Source organism: Scyliorhinus torazame, chromosome 12 (assembly GCF_047496885.1).
Source record: "Scyliorhinus torazame isolate Kashiwa2021f chromosome 12, sScyTor2.1, whole genome shotgun sequence".
Taxonomy (NCBI): domain Eukaryota; kingdom Metazoa; phylum Chordata; class Chondrichthyes; order Carcharhiniformes; family Scyliorhinidae; genus Scyliorhinus; species Scyliorhinus torazame.
In genome coordinates, this window is record NC_092718.1 from 53567613 (window position 1) to 53583653 (window position 16041).

At 50.4% G+C, this 16041-nt stretch overlaps 1 protein-coding gene across 11 annotated transcripts in view; it reads right to left on the bottom strand.

Annotated features, from left to right (window-relative positions):
• sema4ba (sema domain, immunoglobulin domain (Ig), transmembrane domain (TM) and short cytoplasmic domain, (semaphorin) 4Ba) overlaps positions 1-16041 on the bottom strand; it is a 670779-nt gene that overhangs the window by 57601 nt on the left and 597137 nt on the right. For all 11 annotated transcript variants that reach the window (XM_072468709.1, XM_072468710.1, XM_072468707.1 and 8 more), the window contains 2 exons: positions 13318-13434; positions 10451-10608 (listed from right to left, as the gene is read on the bottom strand). In XM_072468709.1, coding sequence (XP_072324810.1) covers positions 10451-10608; positions 13318-13434 — 275 coding nt within the window. The remainder of the gene's footprint in view (positions 1-10450; positions 10609-13317; positions 13435-16041) is intronic.

A 16041-nucleotide genomic window follows, 5' to 3' on the forward strand; every position in this document is an offset into this window, starting at 1 on the left:
GGCCAGATCCCCCCCCAGGACCCCGGAGCCCATCCGCGCCGCCATGTCCCGCTGTCCCAAAGGTGGTTCAATCCACGCCGGCTGGCGTGGGTTGACAGCGGCGGGACTTCGGCCCATCGCGGGCCGGAGAATCGCTGGGGGGGGGGGGGGGGGGAAGAGTGCCCCCACGGCACAGGCCCGCCCGCGGATCAGTGGGCCCCAATTGCGGGCCAGGCCACCATGGGGGCACCCCCCGGGGCCAGATCGCCCCGCACCCCCCCCAGGACCCCGGAGCCCGCCCGCGCCGCCTTGTCCCGCCGGTAAGGTAGGTGGTTTAATTTACGCCGGCGGGACAGGCATTTTAGCGGCGGGACTTCAGCCCATCCGGGCCGGAGAATCGAGCGGGGGGGGCCCGCCAACCGGCGCGCCGCGATTCCTGCCCCCGATGAATATCCGGTGCCGGAGACTTCGGCAACCGGCGGGGGCGGGATTCACGCCGCCCCCGGCGATTCTCCGACCCGGCGGGGGGTCGGAGAATCTCGCCCCAGAATTGGATTACTCCTGAATTAAACTCGGGACTAGTTGATACAGAAATGCTCCTGAGGTGTACCTTGTTTCACAAATGAAGACCGCTGCCCAGGTTATGGACGTTGTGGCTTACCCAGGTTTTATATGGGGAACAGGGTCAGTCAGATGTTGATAAATAGAGTCTGGTGACAGACCCCAGCTGTTGGCCATGTTCACGTTGAAGTCTGAGTAACTGCCTCTCTCAGGAAATCGATATTTGCAAAGACTATCACGGTGAATACTGTAATATCTAGACCAATTCTGCACCGCTTAAAAATATCTTTACTGGAACATCTCCAAGTATTTCCTGGATACGCTGCAGCAGGTCCTCTCGAGGTTTGCCAGCTCGCTATTAATTGTCTTTGACATTTCCCTTCACATCACAATTCATCACTTAATAGACGAGGATCAAAAGGTAGGTTTTCCCTGTTCACGTTTGGAAAGTACACATTTAAACAGAGTGATTTAATCACGTTCAACAAAAATAAATGAATTGCGTTCGACACTAGTTGCTAGAGCTTTGAAAATGCAGTTTAGAAGTAAATAAATAAATAAAAATAAGGAAGTAACCATGGGCGAAATTCTCCGGTATCGGCACGATGTCCGCCGACCGGTGCCAAAAACGGCGCAAATCAGTCCGGCATCGCGCCGCCCCAAAGGTGCGGAATCCTCCGCCCCTTGTCCGGCCGAATCCTAACCTTGAGGGGCTAGGCTCACGCTGGACTGATTTCCGCCCCGCCAGCTGGCGGAAGTGCCCCGCCAGCTGGCGCGGAAATGACATTGCCGGGCGGCGCATGCACGGGAGCGTTAGCGGCCGCTCACGGCATCCCCGCGCATGCGCTGTGGAGGGAGTCTCTTCCGCCTCCGCCATGGTGGAGACCGTGGCGAAGGCGGAAGGAAAAGAGTGCCCCCACGGCACAGGCCCGCCTGAGGATCGGTGGGCCCCGATCGCGGGCCAGGCCACCGTGGCGGCACCCCCCGGGGCCAGATCGCCCCGCGCCCCCCCCAGGACCCCGGAGCCCGCCCTCACCACCTTGTGCCGCCGGTAAGAGAGGTGGTTTAATCCACGCCGGCGGGACAGGCATTCTAGCAGCGGGACTTCGGCCCATCCGGGCCGGAGAATCGCGGGGGGGGCCCGCCAACCGGCGCGATTCCCGCCCCCGCCGAAGCCGGAGAATTCGGAAACCGGCGGGGGCGGGATTCACGCCAGCCCCCGGCGATTCTCTGACCCGGCGGGGGGTCGGAGAATCTCGCCCCATATCATTACAGCGACACTGGGCCCAAAGATCGCTCACTTGTTGCACTTCCCACAAAGGTAAAGGTTATTCTCCTTTCTGTTTGGTATACCGATGATCACACATTCTTACAATTGTTAGAGCAAACAGTACCCAGGCAGTGACCTGCCACGATACCATCACAGAAGAAGGCTCTTCGGCCCATCATTTGTACTTGTGCTTATTTTAGTTCCAAATATACCGTAGTGCAAACCCATTTCCATGACCTTTCCCGGCACCTTTCAGTGTTTCTTTCTTCAGTTATGAAAATGTAATTAGCTGCTGCAAAATGAATGTTACAATTCAACAACTAACTATTCTGAGCATTTTCTGAAAGACTTATTTTGCAAATCATTATTATTATTTTTTTAGCAAATTTTGAGTAACCAATTATTTTTATTTTTCCAATTAAGGAGCAATTTAGTGTGGCCAATCCACCTACCCTGCACATCTTTGGGATTCTGGGGGCGAAACCCACACAAACACGGGGAGAATGTGCAAACTCCACACGGACAGTGACTCAGGGCTAGGATCGAACCTGGGACCTCAGCGCCGTGAGGCAGCAATGCTAACCACTGCGCCACCGTGCTGCTCCCCAAACGTAGACCAACCTTAACGGCACCTCGGAGGAGTCTGCCAGGCCACTGGAGGTCCCCGGGTGGTTGGGGAAAGGGCAGATCAGTCTGACATTCCCCCTCGCACCTGGGCACCCTGGCAGTCTGCTAGGGGCACTGCCAGGGTGCCAAGTTGGCATTGCCAGGGGTCAGGCCAGGGGTGCCATGCTAATTGGAGAGGTTTGAAGTGGGGTTTCCAGGGGCAAGACAAGGTTGTGGGGGGAGTCCAGAAAGTGGGGGTGGGGAGAAGATCAGGGCCGATGATCAAAATGGCGGTCCCGATCTGTGAACACCCGTTCTTGCTGATGAGATCAGCTCACGATGAGGAAATCTCTCTAAGTGCGGCCTCGGTGTGGAGAAACTCCCCGAGGCCAAACAAACTGGGCAAACTGCCGTTGAATATCGTGGTGATTCTCGGTCCAAGAGCGGACCCAGTTTTAAGTCGCGCCCGAAATAGATCTCAGGCCACAACATATCGAAAAGTCTCAACTCTTCGAACGTTTTGTTTGACCTCCTGAGCACCCGAGTTATAATCAGGGGTATCCCATACAGGAGAAAAAACTGCGTACTATTATCAGATCCTCTTCCTCATATCTTTCACCAGTACATCGATGACTGTGTGGGTGCCTCTTGCTGCACTCCTCCTGAACTAGAAAATGTCAGCAACTTTGCTTCCAACTTCTTTTTTAAAAATAAATTCAGAGTACACAATTAATTTTTTGCCAATTAAGGGGCAATTTTAGCATGGCCAATCCACCAAGCCTGCACATCTCTAGGTTGTGGGGGCGAAACCCACACAAACATGGGGAGAGTGTGCAAACTCCACACGGACAGTGACCCAGAGCCGGGATCGAACCTGGAACCTCGGCGCCGTGAGGCTGCAGGGCTAACCCACTGCGCCACCATGCTGCCCTTGCTTCCAACTTCTAAAGCCTCCCTCAGCTTCACATGGCCACGAGTGGCGCTTCCCTTCTCTTCATCAACTTCTCTATTTCCAATTCTGGGGAGAGGGTGTTCATCACTGTCAAAAAGACGACCAATCCCGACAACGAGCTTGATCATACATTCTTCCCAGAAACCCCCCCCCCCACATTTCCTGTCAGAACTCTCCTCCATCCTTCCAGTTTTTCCATCTCAATTGCATCTGTTCTGCCAATGCTACATCAGATTATGATGTTTTCATTTTTCTTCAGTCAAGGATTTCTCTCCACTGCAGTGATAGAACCCTTGATCGTGTCCCTCCTATTACTGCGGTTTTACTATTACCCCTTCCCTTCCATCCTGAAACCGCAACATGTTTCCTCTTGTACTCAACTTCCTCCCCACCAGCCCCAGCATTCAATGGACAATTCTCTTGTCACTTCTACCATCTCCTGTACCTTGCCGTGACCAAACGCATCTTCCGATCCTTCCCCTTTCAGGATACCAAAGGAAGACTTGCATTCCATCGCCTCCAGCACCTGTTCTTCTTCCCCCGGCCACCTAGCTGCGCAAGAACAGGGGGTGCAACCCTTGCCCTTTCAAATCTTCCCTTCTCACTGGCCAGGGCCCCAAATTACTCATTCAGAAAGAAACAACAATCTGTTTGTACTTCTTCAAATTTAGTGTATTCGATTTGCTGCTCGCTTCCTTTGCAGCAAGACCAAAGGAAGACGGGGTGATTGTCTTGCTGAACATCCCATTTGTCCCACAATTGTAACCCTGAGTTTCAGGTCGTTTGTCGTTCAATTCCACATCCCACTCAACGCAGGCTTGAAGGATAACACCGCATCTTTCTACAGCCTTCTGGACTCGAGATGGGACTAACCACCTCAGATCTCAATATCGCTCCCATTCATTTTTGGGCAGCGCTGGAGGACAGCATCACTTGAAAATTCATAGCATTCAAGGACACGGACCAAATGCTGGAAAATGGTATTTGAATAGATAGGTGCTTGATGACTGGCACAGACAAAATGGGCCGAAGGGCCTCTTTCTGTGCTGTAAAACTCTATGACTGAGAGTTGAAGGGTCTTGTGAACTGGTGTGGAGGCCCTATCAGTACATGGTAGGCGGGCTAGGTGCTACCTGCCTTTCTACAACCAAATTCCCAGGAGCTTCCTCCTCTTTTCCAGGTTTTCCAAGCTTTCCACCTCCTTGTTTTTTCTGTAATCCTTTGCTTCAAATAAAAACTGAAAATGCCGCCAGTACTAACAGGTCAGGCAGCTGATGCCCCCATGTTTCATCTTTTGTTGCCAGGCATGTCTCATTTTCACCCGTGTGTTCTTCACAGCATCACCCTATTTGTCACTTAAATTCTCCTCCCCTCGATCCTAACATAGACCTCTCCTTAACTGGCTTTTTAACTGCACCCCATCCACCCCCTGTTCCCTGACTCTGTACCTGCTCAAAGGCTGTTCATGTTCAGCATCCTCCAGCTCTGGTGAAAGGCCACTGACTTGAAATAACAGCCTGGGTTTCCACACAGATGCTCACTCTTCCTATGCTGTCCAGTGATGGCAAAACCTAAGAGTACAGGGCACCTGGATGTTCTGCAGCTTTAACTGCAGGGTTCCTGTCAAGTTTCCAGTCGCTTTCTCACCTACAAGCTGGCTGACTGGCAGGCAGAAGGTTTGTTGGGTGAGAAGGCCACTTCGCAAGGCCGCAGATGAGGAGATTAGAGATCATTGGTGGTAGTGGGGTGGAGGCTGGGGGGGGGGGGGTGGAGATGGCAGGAGACTGACTGCTGGGCTAGGGTGGGATTGTGGTGTGGGGGAGGTTACTGAGTATCTTATTGGGCCTGGAGAAAATGCTACCACTCCTCGAGGCTATCAAGTCTTGCTGCAAGAGCAACTATCTCATGGATCCAATCCTTCTCTTTGGGCTACACGGTAGCACAAGTGGCTAGCACTGTGGCTTCACAGCACCAGGGTCCCAGGTTCGATTCCCGGCTGGGTCACTGTCTGTGTGGAGTCTGCACGTTCACCCCGTGTTTGCTCCGGTTTCCTCCCACACTCCAAAGAAGTGCAGGTTAGATGGATTGGCCATGCTAAATTGCCCTTCGTGTCCACAAAGGTTAGAAGGGGTTATTGGGTTTCGGGGATAGGGTGGAAGTGAGGGCTTAAGTGGGTCGGTGCGGACTCGATGGGCCGAATGGCCTCTTTCTGCACTATATGTTCTGTGTTGTCGCCTCTTTTCAACTGCCGAGTTTCCCATGATCAGGAATGCGAGTTACAAATAAGAATGGCTGATTAAAAGAGACAGGCAGCCTCAAAATAATATTTGAAGGAACAACCTACCTCTAGCGAGCAGATTGAATGCCCCCTCTTCAAACCACCTCCAAAAAAATATCAGAAGTGGCAGGTTCCCTGCAGATCGGGATTTTAACCTCTGACACAACTTCAACCCACCCAGTTTTGGGAGTTGAGGGTCGGCCCATTCGTGCCTTTTCTGTCCCCACAGATGCCTCCCGATCCGCTGCGAATTTTCCAGCATTTATTTCACTATGGCCAATAAAGAAACAGCGGTGTCGTCAGACCAATCTTTTCTTTAAAATTTAGCGTACCCAATTATTTTTTCCAATTAAGGGGCAATTTAGTGAGTCCAATCCACCTAACCTGCACATCTTTGGGTTGTGGGGGTGAAACCCGCACAGACACAGGGAGAATGTGCAAACTCCACATGGACATTGATCCAGGGCCGGGATTCGAACCCGGGTCCTCAGCGCCGCAGTGCCAGTGCTAACCACTGCACCACATGCCACCTGTCAGACCAATCTTAACAACTCAACAGCCTGTTCTCCCAGTTCAGTGCAGGCTACACACTGTCACCAACTTTTAGTGTAGGTTACAAACGTTGAAAACACTAATCCCAATTACAGATCACGGTTTAAAACTCAGTTTGTGCAAGGAACGTACATCAAACAAGAGCTATTCTGTAATCGAACAGCATACAGATAATACCTATCCTGGACATTCTTTGATAGGTGACTTTTATGTTTCTAGTGATGACAAGCAAGGATTAGTATCATGATGTTAATACTGTGGACACCTCTATGTAATATAGACACTGTGCATTTGAAGATATCGCTGTCACTTGAGCCCAACAGAATTCCTCAGCCTTCAGCGCCTTGGGTAATGCTCATAATTAGCACTTTCCTACCACCAACATTATATATAATGGTGTGCTACTTTCTAAGGATTAGCATCAACCGGTATTAACATCAGACTGTCAAATCTCCTTGTAATTTTAATCACCATCAGTAAGCGATATATTTCACGAATGATAATAGCTCATCCTCTCGGGCTGAATTTGACTGTGGGTCTCCAAAGACAATTGGTACTCAACAAGATCCCCTTCTTGTTCAGCTGCATCAACTAATGCTATCAAAATCCCACAGTTCCAATGGGAGAACTGTTGGAATTATGTGAGGCTGTATCCAAGCAGCCTATTTTACCAGCTGTATGCAAATACAATCCAAATCAGTTTGTCTAAATATAGAAGTCTTTGACAATGAGACATATTTTCAAAGTCTAATCACTTGCTCTTCTCCTTTTGTGAAACAAATCCTAAATGTGCCATGTTGCTGTATTATAGTTGCAATATCTCAGACCTCGATGTAAGTAGAATATTGCTCGTCATGTTACATTCAGCTGCAAATTATACACTTGACGTGGCTACCAGATGTCCCAGAATCCATTTTTATATGAACATACACATTAGGAGCAGGAGCAGGCCATTCGCCCCATGGAGCATGCTCCACCATTCAATTGTGGTGACTGTGGCCTCTATGGTACAGTTTGGAGTTCATTTTAATCTACCCATCTGGCAAAATGCCGGCTTGATCAGTTTAGTCGGCCCTTTTGCACCCCGCCCCATTTAACTGCCCATTGACTTCAGGGTGTACAGCTGGCTGATGATCTAAAACAACCCATTTCCCACCCAGAGGCTATAAACAGCTAGGATCCAATTCCCGAGCCATTGGGAAACTAGTTTTTACCGGGGGCTGTTCCCCCGGGTCACTGACCACAATTTTCTACGAGTTGAAATTTCACTCCTGCCCAGCAGCTAGTTTGGTAGCTTTGGCCGGGAGGCGAATGAGCTCCAGGTAAATTGGCCTTTCTCTCTGAAAAATGCTTTCAGCTACATCGCCTGCCTCAAAACCTCCTTGCCCGAATTCAATTCAACCCCCTAGACTGTGAAAAGTGAATAGCTCATTCCTGCCAGAGTCTCAAAGCTGTATAACTCACTCCATCCTTCAGTCCTTTCTTAGTGAGATAATCGTCAGGCTTCTAAATCCCAAGGATTACTGAGTCACGAGTTCCTGATTTACGGCTTCCTAATTTCAAACCTGCACAATGTGTCATCATTTTGGTTTCTCAATAAAGGAAAAATCGCAAAGAAGGTACAATTGATATTTCTGATTTATAATCGCAACCTCATTCCATGTGTAAGCACTACACTGACTAGACCTAATCTCAAACTTAAAGAGGGAAACAAATTGCTTAGATGCCTATGAACGTGTACACTTGGGTTAAGAGATCAGATATATAGGGCGTGATTAAGCGGACTCGAGTTAAAGTCTATTAACAGCGCGTTTAGCGGATGGTTTTTGACGCCTGCAGCACCAAGAAAGACCCCGCTATTCAACGGCATTTTGCTGGTTTTTTTTGGCCTTGGCAATGAACTCCTCACCAGGGCCACTCTTTAAGTAATTTCCTACTCGCTCGACTCACCAGCGCAGGAAGACGACACGTGAGCCAGTGCAACATTTTTACATGGAACCCCGATCTTTCGACGCCCCCTCTCAGCGCGGCCTCAGGCTCCCCGACACTTCACCCAACCTATCTCTTCTGGGGTCCTCAAGCCCCCCACCCCATCATTAATGGGCAAGGTCCCTGGGCCTGACCGCTGGCATGGGCATCCTGGCAGTGCCCCTGCTGGCCTGACACTGCCACTCAGGCACCCTGGCCAGGGTGCCCCGCTGGCAGTGCCAAGGTGCCCAGGTGCCAGGGGAGTAGCAGGACACCATCCCACCCAGTCCCCGACCACCCAGGTTCCCCAAGCACGGTAGCACAGTGGTTAGCACTGTGTTTTCATAGCACCAGGGTCCCAGGTTTGATTCCCAGCTGGGTCACTGTCTGTGCAAAGTCTGCACGTTCTCCCCGTGTCTGTGTGGGTTTCCTCTGGATGCTCCGGTTTCCGCCCACTAAGACGTGCTATTAGGTAATTTGGACATTCTGAATTCTCCCTCTGTGAACCCGAACAGGCGTCGGAATGTGCCGACGAGGAGCTTTCCACAGTAACTTCATTGCATTGTTAATGTAAGCCTACTTGTGACAATAAAGATCATTGTTGTAAAAGTCCCCAGCGAGACCCTCTGAGTTGCCATCAAGAATAGTTCATGACCAGTACCAAACAGTTAAGGCCTTGCATGTGAGACTGGTGAATCCGAGCCCTGGCTGAATTGACTGAGCGCATATTTAACCCGCCTGAATCTCGGCCGAAGAGAGTGAGATCCAGATCGCAACGCCTCATGAGATCCCACTTGGACCTGGCGGGACGTTTTGAATGGCGCAGTTCCAGATGGAGGCCTCTCGCGAGATTCAATGGCCTCGTCCCAATACCAGGCTGAGGCCGAGGCGACGAGGCCGCTGAATCGCGCCCATAGGGTGAAAAAAGGGACAATCCAACACATTTCCATTTGTTAATATTTCCTTTTTGTGGACAAAAGACTTGAAATTATAAAATCCGTGGTCAGCATGGTGAGGCATTGCTGTCTCATGGCGCCGAGGTCCCAGATTCGATCCCGGCTCTGGGTAACTGTCCGTGTGGAATTTGCACATTCTCTCCGTGTTTGCATGGGTTCCGCCCCCACAACCCAAAGATGTGCAGGGTAGGTGGATTGGCCAAGCTAAATTGCCCCTTAATTGGAAAAAATGAATTGGCCACGCTAAGTTTAAAAAAAAAGAAGAAATGATAAACACCTTTTCATAGGGTGTCACGGTGGCACAATGGTTAGCATTGCTGCCTCACGGCGCTGAGGACCTGGGTTCGATCCCAGCCCCGGGTCACTGTCTGTGTGGTGTTTAAACATTCTCCCCATGTCTGCATGGGTCTCACCCCCGCAACCCAGAAAGATGTGCAGGGTCAGTGAATTGACCACGCTAAATTGCCCCTTAATTGGAAAAAAAGAATTGGATACTTTTTTAAAAACTTCTGAGATGGACAGCACGGTGGCACAGTGCAGAATGCTCAATGTACTCTCTAGTCCTGCATTGGGATTTGATTCCATGACTGAGACATGAGGGTGCTACCAACTGAGCTACAGCCTCAGAGTATGGGTGTCGTTGTCAGGGCCGAAACTTCTTTATCAAACTTAGTTATCTGCTGCAAAACAGAAAATGCTGGAAAAGCTCAGCAGGTTTGGCAACAGATGGAGAGGGAAACAGAGTGAACATTTCGAGTCCAATATGACTCATCTTTGGAAACTCAAAACCTGAGCTCTGTTCCTCTCTCTACAGACCTGCTGAGTTTTTCTCGTATTTCATGTTTTTATTTCAGATCTCCAGCATCTGCAGTATTTTACTTTTAAAATGGCAGGTTAGGCCACTCCAGAAGATAGTCCAGCATCAATCACATTCGTGTGGGACTGGAGTCAGCCACAGGTAGGCCAGACCAGCAGAGACTTCAGGCTTTCTTCTTTAAAGGACATTGGCGAACCACTTGGGTTTTGATTATATCTTCCTATTTTTACTGACAAAGTTTTGTTTCTAGACTTCAAATTCTGAAATTACAACGGTGGAATTTCAACTTAAATTCTCTGGATTACTAGTTTAAAACATTACCATTCCCGATTAAATTAATTTCTCAATCTAACTGTCAAAGTACAGAAAGAGAAAATCCTAAAAACAGTGCCTTATGGCCTATAATTTAATAGGAGCACAAGGTTAGTATGTTTTACATTACATAAAGTAAACTTTTGCACCAATTACTAGAAACGGGAAGTCTTTGTTCCCTCCAGGATTTTTAATTTACCGTACAGACTTGGGCTATCCGTGATACAATCGTGTTCTCAAAGAAGTCAAATTCTTTGCCAGTTTCGCTGAAGAAGAAATAGACTTTTCCGTCATCTCTACCCGGATTTTTTGCAGGGAATCCCTCCCGAATAAACTCGGAACCTACAAACCCTGGATCTGCAAAACATAGAACGGACAGTTTAAAAATATGTCTACCTCCATGAGTTGAATACAAACCATTGGCCGTCCCCTGCCATGGGAGGCAAGGCTGCAAAACAATGCTAACGTTTAACTGGTGTTCACTTCTTGAATGAGACCTTTCTTTATCAAGTGATCTTGGATTGCTTTAAATGCTGAATAGCAACTGCTGTGTAGAATCATAAGGTTAGGGGCCTGACTTTTATCCTACTGAGCTTAGCAGCACATGTTGATCCACCCACTAAAATGATCAGGCGTAACATTCCTGCATTAATTCATGGTCATTGTAGTTCCCTGTGCAGTGAGAATCCTGGCGCAGGAATCTACGTTATACAGAAAGGTCAATGTGCACACTGAATACCTTTACTCAACAAAGTGTCCTCTGTCTGGACAGTGACAAAATGGATAAAGACAAGACTTTGTTTGACATTAGTGTTTTATTTAATCTCAGCCAGGCTCAGTCAAACACTGCCGGTGATCAGGAAAACCCCAATGGAAAGTGTTGATACTTTTAGTGCAGCTATGTCACCAGGAAAGAAAAGCCTGAATATGCATTGCCTGTAATAAGGGCCCACTTTCTCGAAAATCTGTCGGGAGTGCATTTGGAGATTTGCCTCAGGGTCCAAACTCGAGTCTGTTGTATTGAGTGACTGCTCCGTGATTGAGGTGTCCCAGATGTCTTGTGCAGCCACCTCTTACACAATCCTATTATTTTCAGGCAAGTCCACATTCAAACATTTCTAATGCTTTTCCCGAGGAAAATTAGTGCATTACAGCCCTTCAAAGTGAATACTGCAATATATTCATTAACAGCTGGAGGGCTATGCCTGATGGGTTCAAATGACCTAGAATTATAGAGGTAAAAGCTCAACATGCTTTTTTGTAAACATGTCATACTTGTTTGGTAAATGGATCAGTTCAAAGATTGTACATCTGATTTGCTTCTATTATTTGTGCTCACACTGCCTAAGCATGTCGTACCTCAACATACCCGACCTCAACTCTACTGAACCTTCAGCGTGTTATTCTAAGATTCAACGGCAACTTTGGTATTCAGTACCAGGATAGGAGAATTAGACAGGACACATGGGGTTGGCAAGACAGGAGTATTTGGCAGGACAAGACAGTTTGGCGGGGGAAGGTTTGGTATTGAGGAGACTTTGTTATGAGTAGAGTTTGACATGGATGAGAGTTTGGTAGGTAGGAGAGTTTGGTCGGGGGAGAGTTTGATCTGGAGGCAGAATTTGGTAGGGTGAGAGTTTGGTAGGGGACAAGATTGGTGGGGGGAAGAATTTGGTAGGGGGTGAGTTTGGTTGGGGAGAGTTTGATAGGGGAGAGTTTGGTGGAGAGAGTTTGGTGGGGGGAGAGTTTGGTAGAGGGAGATTTTGATGAGGAAGAGTTTGGTAGGGGGAGAGATGGGCAGAGAGGAGAGTTTAGTAGGGGAGAATTAGGTAGGGGGAGAGTTTTGTAGGGGGAGATTTTGGTAGGGGAGAATTTGTTAATGAGGAGAGTTTGATGGGGGAGTGTTCCATTGGGGGAGTATTTGGTAGGGGGGGTGTTTGGTAGGGGGCGAGTTTGGTAGAGGAGAATTTGATAGGGAGGAGAGTTTGGTAGGGGGAGTGTTTGGTAGGGTGAGTGTTTGGTAGAGAAGAATTTGATAGGGAGGACAGTTTGGTAGGGGGAGTGTTTGGTTAGGGGAGTGTTTGGTAGAGAAGAATTTGATAGGGAGGACAGTTTGGTAGGGGGAGTGTTTGGTAGGGTGAGTGTTTGGTAGAGAAGAATTTGATAGGGAGGACAGTTTGGTAGGGGGAGTGTTTGGTTAGGGGAGTGTTTGGTAGGGGTAGAGTTTGGTAGAGGAGAATTTGATAGGGAGGAGTGTTTGGTAGGGGGAGTGTTTGGTTAGGGGAGTGTTTGGTCGGGGTAGAGTTTGGTAGAGGAGAATTTGATAGGGAGGAGTGTTTGGTAGGGGGAGTGTTTGGTTAGGGGAGTGTTTGGTAGGGGTAGAGTTTGGTCGGTGCGGGAACCTGGTTGCACAGTGCAGTTTTGCAGGGCAGGGGCTCTTTTTGCAAGCTGTCATCACTTCAGAGGCAGTCAGAGTGTTGCTTGCAGCTGTTTCTCAATCTATTTACTTGTATTGATCTGTCTTTGGATTTTCTCTTTTCCTTGGGTAGTATCTATCCTGCCTATACACCTCCCTATACTGACACAGCTGATATCAACAATCATCAATGATCCCGCCTCTCTGTACCACCTCTACACTCAGGCAGCCCTGCTGGGGAAAATGCCTTTTTAATATAGGAATTGGGTATTTTTAAGACATTCTTCCTTAAAACTCATATCACATCTGAAGACCCGCACATCCAGACATAGGAAGAGCTTCTTCCCCACGCCTAAAAGACTCAACAACTCCTCCTTGGACTGATCTGTTCCCTGTAAGAACACTATTCACGACGCCCTATGCTGCTCTTGCTCATGTGTTTGCTTTGTTTGGCCCTTTGTTCCGCACTGTAACCAATCACTGTTGTCGATGTACCATTTGTCAATGTACTCTGTCGATTATTCTTTTTTGTCTGCTATGTACATACTGTGTATGCTCCCTTGGCCACAGAAAAATACTTTTCACTGTACTCTGGTACATGTGACAATAAATCAAATCAAATCAATCAACAGTTGTTGTCTGTCACTTACCCTGGAGCCAATTGAGAGAGTTTTCTGTTTTTAAGGGTGGTTTGTTTCCCAGGCTTCTTGAAATGATTGGCTCATTCCCCTGAAAATTGCTGACAGTTCCTGCATACAATTCTCCCTCTGGTAAAAGTAAAGACAAACACAGATTAAAACCATCCATAGAGTTCTTCAGTGTTTAATAAACAGTATTACATATTTATATATCCAATATTAAATGTAAAACACAAAGATCTACATTGAACCCAGCCATTTAAAGAATAAAAGAAAAACATGGTACCGCATTGATTCAATGTTTTTTCTTTGTTTATTCATGGATGTAAGCATCCCTGCCTAGGCCTGCATTTATTGACTCATCCCGTGATAGTGTGGTGATGAGCCACCTTCTTGAACCACTGCAGTCCATGTGATGTAGGTGCACCCACTGTGCTGTTCGGGAGGGAGTTCCAGGATTTTGACCCAGCGATCCAGTGTCGATATATTTCCAAGTCAGGATAGTGTGTGATTTGGAGGGGAATTTCCAGATGGTGGTGGTCCAATGGGACTGCTGCCCTTGTTCTTCTAGGCGGTAGAGGTTGCGGGTTTGGACGGTGTTGCCTAAGGAACCTTGGTGAGTTACTGCAATGCACCTTGTGTCTCGGTGGTGGAGGGAGTGGGTGTTGAAGGTGGTGGATGGGGTGCCAATCAAGTGGGCTGCTTTGTCCTGGATGGTGTCGAGCTTCTTGAGTGTTGTTGGAGTTGCACTCATCCAGGCAAGTTGAGAGTATTCCATCACACTCCTGGGGCGAAATTCTCCGTTATCGGCGGAAACTCCGACGATCGGCGCAAAAAACGGCGCAAATCCCACTTGCGTCACGTCATAAAAATGGGCCGATAGTCTGCGGCCCGAAATGGGCTAGCAGCGACGTAACGGGATCCGCGCTTGCGCAGTGGTTCACGCCGTGCAGCGTCATACGCGCTGCACGGCGTGACGGCTCATAAGGCCGCGCAGCTCCCCCCCACCCGACCGGAACAGCCGACCGCAACACCCGACTTGATGGCTGGCCGTCGCTCAGCCCCGAGGTTCGAGTCACGCGATGTGGAGGCGCTCCTGGATGCGGTGGAGCAGAGGAGGGACGCCCTGTATCCCGGGCACGGCCGCAGAGTTGCCCCACGCCACAGCCGGCGTCTGTGGAGGGAGGTGGCAGAGGCCGTCACCGCTGTGGCCCTAACACCACGGACAGGCACCCAGTGCCACAAGAAGGTGAACGACCTCGTCAGAGCAGGCAGGGTGAGCGTCCCCCATATCCCCCCTCCCCCATATCCCCCCTCCCCCATATCCCCCATATCCCCCCTCCCCCATATCCCCCCTCCCCCATATCCCCCCTCCCCCATATCCCCCCCTCCCCCATATCCCCCATATCCCCCCTCCCCCATATCCCCCATATTCCCCCCTCCCCCATATCCCCCATATCCCCCCTCCCCCATATCCCCCCTCCCCCATATCCCCCATTTCCCCCCTCACCCATATCCCCCCTCCCCCATATCCCCCCTCCCCCATATCCCCCCCTCCCCCATATCCCCCATATCCCCCCTCCCCCATATCCCCCATATTCCCCCCTCCCCCATATCCCCCATATTCCCCCCTCCCCCATATCCCCCCTCCCCCATATCCCCCTCCCCATATCCCCCCTCCCCCATATCCCCCATATCCCCCCTCCCCCATATCCCCCATATCCCCCCCTCCCCCATATCCCCCCTCCCCCATATCCCCCTCCCCCATATCCCCCCTCCCCCATATCCCCCATATCCCCCCTCCCCCATATCCCCCATATTCCCCCCTCCCCCATATCCCCCCTCCCCCATATCCCCCATCTCCCCCATATTCCCCCCTCCCCCATATCCCCCCTCCCCCATATCCCCCATCCCCCATATCCCCCCTCCCCCATATCCCCCATATCCCCCCTCCCCCATATCCCCCCTCCCCCATATCCCCATATCCCCCCTCCCCCATATCCCCATATCCCCCCTCCCCCATATTCCCCATATCCCCCCCTCCCCCATATTCCCCATATCCCCCCCTCCCCCATATCCCCCCTCCCCCATATCCCCCCCTCCCCATATCCCCCATATCCCCCCTCCCCCATATCCCCCATATTCCCCCCTCCCCCATATCCCCCATATTCCCCCCTCCCCCATATCCCCCCTCCCCCTTATCCCCCCTCCCCCATATCCCCCCTCCCCCATATCCCCCACATCCCCATATCCCCCTCCCCCATATCCCCCCTCCCCCATATCCCCCCTCCCCCATATCCCCCATATCCCCCCTCCCCCATATCCCCCCTCCCCCATATCCCCCCTCCCCCATATCCCCCATATTCCCCCCTCCCCCATATCCCCCTCCCCCATATCCCCCCATCCCCCATATCCCCCCTCCCCCATATCCCCCATATCCCCCCTCCCCATATCCCCCCTCCCCCATATTCCCCATATCCCCCCCTCCCCCATATCCCCCCTCCCCCATATCCCCCATATCCCCCCTCCCCCATATCCCCCATATCCCCCCTCCCCCATATCCCCCCTCCCCCATATTCCCCATATCCCCCCTCCCCCATATCCCCCCTCCACCATATCCCCCATATTCCCCCCTCCCCATATCCCCCATATCCCCAAGTGAATCCAGCCCTAACCTTAACCTCTGCAATGCACGCGCAACCGATGGCGTGCATTCATATACCTGCCTAACACTGT